The following is a 10,475-nucleotide window of genomic DNA, read 5'->3' as shown; positions in this document are numbered from 1 at the left end:
TTTCAAATAATAATTAAATAAATTATGTTAAACAACTTGTTTAGGGTTTGAAAATATAGAGCGAGCTTGACAATTTCAATTATCTTGACAACTTTACTATTATATAATACATTAATTTTATTATATTTTATGATTTTTAAAACTAAGATTTCTATTCTTATTACAAGTACACCTGACTAGGTGACATTTATTTGTTGAACAAACCATACTAATATTTTATTTCACACATTTCAATTCACTAACACAAACTTATATTTTATTTTAGGATCAATGAATTTGACTCAAAATCACATAGTTAAATCCTCATAACAATATCACAAACTTACAAGTTTAATAATAAATATTTTATATTTCTATAATTTTTTTTCAAATTTAATAACAAAATTTAAACAACCCCAAGAACTTATATGCACTTGTTTGCAACCTTATTATATTCAGCACAAGAAGCATACTATCATTAAATAATATTAATTATAAATTAAAGACAAATTCAATTGAAAAATGTCACCCCTCAAACTAGAAAACAACAATAAAAAGATAAGAATTAAAATCTAAGAAATTATTGTACCCAATCCTTAAATTAAATTATTCGTACCTCGACCCCAACGACAATTCAATCAATGAAAAGACATAAAAACCTTCATTAATGAAATAGTTCCAAGCAAGGTTGTTGCATTCAAAGTCTATCTAGAAACCGGAAAATCCAAGTCGAAGTCTTGAATTGATTGCACCTTGCTCCCTCATAAATCAATCTAATTGATGAACATTACAAATCATCATGAATTTAGGAGCACAAGACAATTAATTCCCTTCCTTAAGTCATTCCAAATCTATCGATAAGTAGGAATATCATAATTCCAAAGCTACCCAAAAAAACTGGGTGTTTTTGAAAAAAAACTAAAACAACAAAACACTGTCTTTAAACCAATAAAAAAAAATAAAAAATAGGAAATTAAAAACTGTGTGTTAAAAATGGAAAAGCCCAAAAAAGGCCACCTAGACTAGGGCTAGAGAGAGACGAAGGATCATGCTCCTAACGCATGTGGTCCTTGTTATTCGGTCGTTATACACGATTATTCGTTCGATTGAATCTCAATCAAAGACAGCAGGGAAGAGGGTTTAACAATCCAAGCGAGCAGGCCGTAGATAACCAATGAAAAACCACTATCTAATAATAATAATAGCGGTTTCTCAATCTTGAATGCCATGTAAGCTCTGTATGTCTTTTCGTCTTCTCTTGCCCTGCTCTCCATGTATTTAAAATCTCCTCTGGGTTTTAGAAAGGAAAATCCCAAGCTGAGCATTGATTGATTGATTGATTGCATCTCTCCATGGTAGATTTGGGGGCAGGGCATATGGGGAATAGCAGCATTTGGGGTTTCGTTGTGGTCATGTTGATGCTTGTTGTTCTGGGGGCTTCTGCTGAAGAAAATGGAACAATCTATGATGTCCTGAAAAACCATGGATTGCCTGTAGGGCTCTTGCCTAAGGGGGTTAAGAACTACACACTGCATGATGATGGACAGCTGGAGGTCTTCCTGGAACAGCCTTGTTTTGCCAAGTTTGAGAACAGGGTCTACTTCAAGGATGTGATTAGGGGCAATCTGAGCTATGGACAACTTGCTGGAGTTGCAGGGCTTGAGCAACAGGAGCTCTTTTTGTGGTTCCCCGTGAAGGGCATCAAGGTTGACATACCCAATAGCGGATTCATTTATTTTGATGTTGGGGTTGTCTATAAACAGTTTGTTCTGTCCCTATTTGAATCCCCTCCTGATTGTACCCCCGTCACCGGAGAAGGTTCGGACATGCAAATCCGAATGCCGTTTGATCGATCATCTCAGGTTCGTCATCCGATCATTTTTGTCTATATATATGATTGTGTTGCCTGGGTGTTTAGTTATATGCATGAATTCTATTGGTGCCAATTCAGTACATGTTTGGTCAAACCGATGGGTGGTTGGATTTCGAAGGCTTGATTGCTTGCCAATTTTAGAGAGCTGTTCCTGGGCGTTTCTAAGGAATTTTTTGCAGTGCAATGATCACACGCACATATAGAGGCTGTATTATGCTTGATTGTGCTCTTCAGCACTAATACTTCACTCTTGGGCAACAATTTACTGTTTATTGAAATTTCTATATGCCGATTAGGAGGCGAGGTTTTATTTTCACATGGTTGGCTTCATCATGCATGCTTTTGCCTTTTAGTTTTGTTGATCTACTTCTCTAGGCTCCAACCTCATTCTAATGTTTGTTTCAAAATTTCATTGTAGCTACTAGAACACGAGGGATTATTTTAGCATGGTAGGCTATGTTTTGCTCGACTGCTTTTAGTCATATTTGATCTGCATATCATTTTATTATCCTTAACAGAACGCTTTTTCAAAAACTCGCCCTGGGAATTAGGAGGAAAGAATGTTCTCAACATAGTTTTTGATGTCATGCTTTTTTTAACATAAGGGAAACCCTATGCAATCTCACCTATGCATTTAAGCAAACAGGAAAGAGCAAATATTCGCCCTGGGTTTTAGGAGGCATGCATGTCCTCAACATAGTTTTGATGGCATGCTTTTGTAACATAAGGGAAAACCTATCCAATCTCACATATGCATTTAAGCTAACTGGAAAGAGCTGCAATGCTTAAGCTACGTGCATTTATGGTTATTCTTGCATGCCTTCACCCTTAGGGAATGTTCATTGTTTTGGACCATATATTGTAGTCCTTCTAATCTACATCGGTGTGTTTTTAAATTTGTATTTCCAATCCGGAGCCGCAAAGTCATCTGGCTTACTTGCCTTTGGTGATCCGCATGTTTACTATGCTGAAAACTTTATCTGCAGCAAAGGTAGAACATGGGCTCTTATAAGTCCGGGTTAACCTTTGAGCTCTGGCCTCGGCAATTAAATTTGGAATTGCATTCATGGTTTTCAATCATAAATAGTATACCAGTTACTGTAGTTACTTTGGTATTTTGTGGGCATCTTAACATATTTCCAATTTTCGTTCTTGTTAACACATTTAAAAAGTTTACAATCACGTTCCATCTAACATAGGGCAATTTGCAAATACCATCAACATAAATATAGTACCAGCAAGGGGTAGTATTTTTATGTTAACGAGTAACCTAACTTGGTCATCTGTGGACATCAGTATAATTTTAATCATTACTCGCTCACCTATGCAACTACAGCTCAAGTATTCTCAACTGCAGGGTGTTTTTTTGTATGTAGACACTTGCCTATCAATAGCAGGGTTTATCTTTGTTTTACTAACATCTTCAGCTCTACTGATCTACTTTAGTTATTAATTTTCTTTGAACTTCTGTTGCTTTTTTGTGTTGAGGTTTACATACGTTAATTTCACATCTCATTAGATATTTCATCTGTTTGGCTATTTTTTGCAGACTGTTCCTCGTGAACCTTTTGTAAAAGAGAAACTTTTTCTCACAGGAGCTGCCCAATAGAACAAGGTAAGAAACCCTTACAAATTTTTCTGGTTATTGCTATTAAAGAAATGGACATTTTTTTGTTAGTATATTTGATTGATATTGATGGAGTTATGTTGAAATTTCTTTGGTTAGCAGGTAACTCAAGAAATGTGGAAGTGTTTCACCAAGAGATTCAGTAGTACTTCTAAAAATGGGTTTGAGAGCTTGTTGCTGAACTATTCTTGTCAGTAGAAGAAAGTTTGTAGGATGAGTAAACTCCTTTGTTTATATCAACAGAGTCTTCTGCTTTAGCCTGTAATATAGTATCATTGTGAGAGCTATTATGAATAAGTTCTTCTAGCTTAGGGTTATCCCTTCAAAGTCTTAAGCATTTTGAGATAGAATAGAATTGTTTCTTGACTAAGTAAAACAAGGACATTGGAAAATTTCTATCCAAGCATAGTTTTTCTGTCAAAGCTACTCAATGCTTTCATGGTCTTCATGGTTCAATTGTTTCCACTTTCTAGTGCATAAGTCTGTTGTAAGAAAAAAAACAGTGGAAGTAAACGGTTGAAAGGACCAGGTTCAGTGATTGTTTCAAGTATGCTTGAAAAGAACATTGGTGGAACATCCCATGTCATATTTTGACCTAACCGTTGATTCATTCATCATGAGTCGTGTAACCTAGAATAATTTGTTTGTACATCGCAGGTTTGAGTTGGTTTATCATATTTCAGAAAAAACTGGTTTGTACATCTCAGGTTTCAATTTGGTTTGTTCTTTTCTACATAAAACTTTCTTTTGAGCATTCAGTACCCCAGTTCTAAGCTGCAGGTGTTCCCATGTAATTCTATCTATTCAGCATCTGTACAATTGGAATCTCATCCAAAAAACCTAAAGCAGCTACTATTTAGAAAGAATATGTTCAGTATCTGCTCTAGATTTGAGACTTGAATATTTTGCTTCCCCAACTAATTATTTTGTTAGCTATGTACAAAAGATTGTTCAATGGCAGCCTCTCCCCCAAATATTGGAATGGAATTGAAATGTATGACGTTCAGAGGACATTTGACCACAAAAGACTCCTTTATTCATGTAAGGATACCCGCCTCAAAATTTAGGGAATTCTTCTTTGTGTGCAGTGTGAACTCATATCTGCAGTCTTAACATATATGTGCAGCATGAAGTTTCACATGTACTTCAAGTGGCCTAATCTAATACTAGATTGCTGTACACTTTGATTGATGCTATGCCCATAGGTTTGTGTACAATTCAATTGACACTGTCCTAGGGTTGTGGATAATTTAATTGAGACTACAGTGTTATAAATTGTTATGTTGCATTGTTGCTATCTCTCTTTGCAGGTAAATTGAATGTCTGCTGAGGTAGTCGGTGCTCCACAAAACATTGCCCTTTGTGCAACTTAAATGCTGCACTGAGCCAGTCTCTAGGTGTGTTGAAACATCCACACATAACCAACTATGAAGGGCATTTTGAATGACTAGTCCCCTGCCGAGTCATTCATTCATATACTCTTAGCAGGTCTTCAATTAAATTGTATTACAAGTCATTTTTCACTTTCCCTAATGTTGTTTTAGTAAACTATAACTGCGTGTATTCATATTGTCATGAGCTGTCCTATGAGACTTTTGAAATCAGATGAGAATCTACTCTGTACTCTTCTTCTCTTAGATTCAGTACAGTTAGTCCTTGCCTCTTTGGGGTTTATCTCCCAAAACTAACTATACCTTTAATCTTTTGGGTTTGCCACCTTCCCAAAACCTAAGTTACCGATGCTGGTTCTCATGCTGATGCAGGTGTGGGGTGCTGATGCATGCTTTTTTTTTTTTTGGATTTTTGATGTGTTTGTGTGCATCCATATGTATGTATGTATGTATACTATAATTTATGTATGCAAAGAAATACAAGAAACATACAAAAATAAACTGTTCTGTAGCAATCAGCATAATCAAATTGAAATAACAGTAATAGGAGAAGGAATGGCAATGAATGGCCTCTTTTAGGGCCGTTTTAGGGTTGTGAGGCAAATAGGAGAAAAAATAATAATAAAAAAAAACCTATTAAACGTATGTTTTAATAAGTCACTTAAGTGGCTGGGCGCTCAAAATGGCTGGATGTGCCCGGATGCTCAATGGATTCTCTCCAGATGCTCTCCCTAGCATTCCGCGCGCATCTGCATGAGGGAAGCAAGATTCCTGGTAGCATCCATGATGCATCCTAACACCTTTGAGCATCAGAATGCATCCGCACCCGCATCTGCTCTATTTCCAGACCCATTGGTAACTTAGCCCAAAACCAGCTGATTGAAGATTGGTGTACATCATCTTCTCAGCAAATGAGCAACTAGTTTTTTAATTACAATTCTTCTGCAACACTTAATTTACTGCTTGAAATTCTTTGTGTAGAAATTGGTACTCGGACATCTTTAAATAATGCAAAGGACCACATTTCTCTATATTCTCTAATAGAACAACCACCAGGTGTGATAGTCTCTAGGTGGGAATGACATATGTATCAATTTATAATTTAATAGTTTATGCTTGGATCCAAACATTCCTGTACATGGCCTCCTGTACTTTTCGTTCATGTAACATTTTTACTTTCGGAAGCTGTTTTTACCCATTTCCAGTTTTATTCACATGTTGCTTTGTTTGCCATCAGGTTGAAAATATCTCATTTTTTCATAGCAATGATAGACTCTCTAGCCAGCATGCCCAGTTTTAATTTGAGTGGAATGAGATGGGCATCTAGAATTATTTGACCACCTGTTTAATATTCTTTGTTCCATACGATAAAAAAAATTACATAGATTCAAATTTATCATGATCAGGAAGGCTGTCAAGCGGAGCACTTTGTGGTGTAATAGTTTATTTGCTTGGCTGAAGTTAGACCTTTGTTTGCTCAATTTTTTTGATGAATAGGTGCGTCAGTTTTTATTAATTTTAAATTTTACACATTTAAAAAATCATGAGAGAACACTCACTGTTTGGTGTCAAGATAACAGAAACAACAATAAGAACCGAAATAACAATAAGACCATCTTCAGTAGTTGCTATTTGAGAAGTCATGGTTTGGGCCTGACACTTAAAACAAGAAGACCTCTTTCTGAAGATTGATTTCGCCAAGACCTACGACTGCATTGAGTGTCCTTTTATCTTGGGATTGCTGAGCGTGCTAGAATTTGGCCCTTACTTTAGTTTTAGCATTTGGGTTTGATGTGCTTTATGTGTGTAGAACTACTGCCCATTTAGTCGTAAAGCTCTGGTTATCTGGACAACAAAATATTTGGCTGCACTAGGTTAGTCATTTTTACTGTTTCTCCAATTATTAGAATTTAGATTAAATAAATTAAAGAGACACAGAGGTCTCCACCATAGGTTTTGGATCATACTGTTGGTGGCCCCCATTTTGTTTTCATGACAAACAAATATGGGGCAAGGAAAATTAGGTATCCAATAAAAAAATGTTTCATTGTTGATCAATATGAATTTTTAATTTATTGCCGTCTTGGTTCTGAATGTTTCCTGCTGCTATGCTTTGTTGGATTCCTCAATTCTCTTGGATTTAGTCTGGTATAGATAAATTTAAAATTTGTACTCAAATGATTGTCAGGTCATATTCGAAGTGAATTGGTATCATGCATTTTGGCTTATTTGGGATATATCTATATACAATTTGTACTATTCACTGAGTTGCAGGTCATATGTGAAGTGAATTGGTATCATGCATTTTGGTTTAACTGGAATATCATCTATATATAATTTGTACTATTCAATGAGTTGCAGGTCATCTATGAACTGTATTTGGTGTCATGCATCTTGGTGTTCTTAAAAGGGTGTGAGGTCAGAAGTGAGTTGGTATCGTGCGTTTTGACATGTATTCATTTGAGTTATATCGTAATGGGTGGTCATATTAGAAGACAATAAGATTTGATTAATGGTTCAGTTGTTTCAAAGTAATCATATCCTTAATTTCATGTAGTGCGTTCCTGTTGTCATAGGAGATATACTTTGCTTCTCTTCAATGCATATGCAAACTTGATCATAAATCATTGCTTTGAATGCGTTAAATTTTATACTGCTGGGCTGCCCATTAAAGCCCGGGGAGTGGGCCCCTGTTCTGTTTATATTATCTGTGATTTTAATAATAAAGACGTGAACAGAAAAATAAGATATAGAAAATTCTTTTTCGTAACAAAATTGTAGTGAGATTGGGGACCCGGGAGGGTCCTTAAAGGATATATGTCTAAGAAGTGGTAGGTTGCTTGAATTAATTTTTTTTTATAGGACTAATTAGAAAATAGGCACCCTTACTTTTTCAAGTTTCGGTCATATAATATGCCAAATAACAAAATTCATGAGACTAATAGTTTTCATAAATTTCAGAGCTTGAATTTGTAAACCTGAATTGTAGTGTAAAAGTAATGGGGCTATTCACATAATTTTTAAATATCTCAATTAACAATTTACGAAACCCCCTTCATAGAATTCGAGACCCACTCTAATTATTGGCAACATCCAAATTAATCAAAGAATGCAAAAGAGAGAAAATTTTAGATATTGTTCTTTTGTTGTTTGCTATACGAAAAAGTTATTGGGCTATTGCATTGAAAGTGTTCATAAGGGGGAGATATTTTCCACAAGTCAAATTATGATATTGCTATTAGGATCCAATTGTGTAGGTTTTTGAGTTAAATTTACTGATACATAATTCATGAGTAGTGGTTTGCATAACCCATCTCTCATGATAATGAATAGAACACATGCATTGGATCTTGGTGATGTTCATGTTGTGCCTATGAACTGTTCATTAGAGAGTCCCTTAAGCTTGTCAATTTATAAGGACATATTTTCCATAGAAGGTCAAATCATGATATTGCTATCAAAATTCAACCGTGTAATTTTTTGAGTCAAATACATTGACCCATATTTCATGAGTAGTTGTTCATAGAATCCGTCTCTCAAAAGAATGAATATAACATAAAACACGCAATGGATCTCTCATTAGAATGAGTAGAACACTCAAACACATTTGAAAGAGTGTTGTTTATGTTAAGTGGTAACACAATAGAAATGAAAATTTTGAGGCAAAATATTTTTGATGTGAACAATTATAAATGCTTGTATAAGCATAGCCTTATGTACTTTTAAGATTTCATTTATGAGGTACATTCAACTCTTAGATTGATGATAATGAGAAAAGAAGGCTCTAAGCATTACAATAAATTGATAATTACAATGATGTATTGAGCTAAGCTATATTTGAGGTCCCTAAAGGTTTCCAATCCCCTAATCTTATTTGATTCATCCCATTGATTGATGGAAGATGTGTAATCACAACTTTTTGTGAATTTGCTTCAGAGTTTGTTATAAAGTCAACCATTGGATAAAAATGGCTTTCAAAGGGACAATAACTTCTTAGGTCTACTAACTCTAGCATATTAAATATTAATGGGTTCTCGCCCATGTCTCTAATGTAAAGCATGTGGAGACCAAGCCCTATCTTGTATGCCATTCTATTGCTCTTGATCTCAATGAGGAGACAATGAAAAAAATGATTAGTGTGGTGTTTGATTTTTGGTCTTATGATCTAGTAGTTCAAAGTTTTTTGGCCTCACCTTTTGTGTCTTCGTGCTTGGATTCCTAAGCATTGGGAACCCATTATTTCAAATTCAGTTTTGATTATATCAATGACTAAAGGTTTTTTTTATAGCTAGATATGATACTCTAGAGGATAGAAGGATAGTTTTCACATGGTAGTCACTTCCCATTGATGGTCAAACCTTGGCACTAGGATTTTAATCCTTTTTCTGAATCTTTTTGCAAAAGATGTCGATTTAGGTTAGACTCATCTATTTTTCACTTCATCTGTGGGTGTGGGTGGACTCACTCCTAAAAAAAGTGGGGGAGGCTCTTGGAGATTTCTTGATGGTAGATTCAAAGTCTTTTGACATTTTGCACTCCACCTAAGCATGTAATTTGGTAGATATTGATGCTTCTAAGGGTCTTCTTGTAGAGATCAAGCAAGCAGGGGGTCTACTCTATCTATATGATGTGAAGCATGTCGATACCAAGCCCTTTCCAATTTGTCATTTTGTTGCTCTTGATCTTGATGAAGAGACTAACATATTTTAGTCAGCATGTTGATTTATCTCATGATCCTTTAATTTGTTGATTTTGGGGGTTTTTTGGCCTACTCTTTTGGGTTCCATGCTTGGATTCCTAAGCATTGGTAACTCGTTATTTCAGACTCAATTAAGATTTTTCCAATGGCTAAAGGTTTTTCTATACCTAAATTCAATAGTTCAAAGGACAAAGGATCATTCTAGGCAAACTTTTTTTTCACATGGGGGAGTCACTTCTCATTGATGGTCAAACCTTGGCACCAAGATTGTAATCCTTCTTCTAAATCTTTTTGCAAGGTGCCAATCTAGTTTAGACTCCCCTTCCTACTTCATTTTTGGGTGGACTCACTTTGAGAGGAAGTGGGGGAGTCTCTTAGAGACTTTGATGCTTGTAAGGGTGTGCCTGTGAAGATCACACTTATCACCCCTAAAGGCTATTGGATTCAACCTTTAGATTATGAAGGAATCCCCTTAAGATATAGAAGGTGCTTCAAAGATTGGACACGTGGTAGCTAAGTGTGATCTTGAGAGAGTGAAGTCAAAGGAGCCCTCTTCATGGTGGAAAGGTGCCTCTTTTCAACTCTATACAATATCTTAAAACTCTTCCCAAGTCGTTGAGAAAGATTCTTTGATTAGTGTTTCTCAGGGGTTTAATGTGGTTGTTGGTTCTAATCCTGTGGCTTTTGGGTTGGTTTTGGTCTTGGATGCCAAGGTTGGAGTTGTAGTTGATACTTCTCCTATTGGATCTATTGCCCCTATTGTGATGTGGAGCCTAATCAGACTCTAAGGTTTATTTGGCATGGTTTCCACCTAGGTTATTTCTATGGGGGTTTGGGGGTAGTGCCCCTTGTAGGGTCCTTGGGCAGTGCCCAAGGAGCGCTCCCTTTTGTAGTATAGGGTGGGGT

The 10,475-nt window shown here is 35.8% G+C and overlaps 1 protein-coding gene across 2 annotated transcripts; it reads left to right on the top strand.

Annotated features, from left to right (window-relative positions):
- The first annotated feature begins 1,094 nt into the window (after positions 1-1,094).
- On the top strand, positions 1,095-4,178 carry LOC149553897 (uncharacterized). 2 transcript variants are annotated; one of them, XM_089789243.1, is made up of 3 exons: positions 1,095-1,841; positions 3,402-3,467; positions 3,582-4,178. In XM_089789243.1, the coding sequence occupies exons 1-2, from the start codon at positions 1,332-1,334 to the stop codon at positions 3,459-3,461; spliced, it is 570 nt and encodes a 189-aa protein (XP_089645369.1). In that variant the 5' UTR covers positions 1,095-1,331; the 3' UTR covers positions 3,462-3,467; positions 3,582-4,178. The 2 variants fall into 2 exon arrangements, with proteins under 2 accessions (XP_089645369.1, XP_089645370.1); XM_089789244.1 differs by having other exon boundaries at positions 3,579-4,178.
- Positions 4,179-10,475: the final 6,297 nt, after the last annotated feature.

The sequence above is a fragment of the Cupressus sempervirens genome, chromosome 6, assembly GCF_028749045.1.
Source record: "Cupressus sempervirens isolate cs-2001-9-10 chromosome 6, ASM2874904v1, whole genome shotgun sequence".
In the NCBI taxonomy this organism is placed as follows: domain Eukaryota; kingdom Viridiplantae; phylum Streptophyta; class Pinopsida; order Cupressales; family Cupressaceae; genus Cupressus; species Cupressus sempervirens.
The sequence above is the reverse complement of the archived record's forward strand: the minus strand, read 5'-3'. Positions and strand labels throughout refer to the sequence as shown.

Excerpts from the sequence above, each read along its gene's own strand:
- LOC149553897 (XM_089789243.1), top strand. The coding sequence starts at position 1,332 with ATGGTAGATTTGGGGGCAGGGCATATGGGGAATAGCAGCATTTGGGGT. Across the intron at positions 1,842-3,401 it reads CGTTTGATCGATCATCTCAG|ACTGTTCCTCGTGAACCTTT; the intron begins GTTCGTCATCCG and ends TATTTTTTGCAG.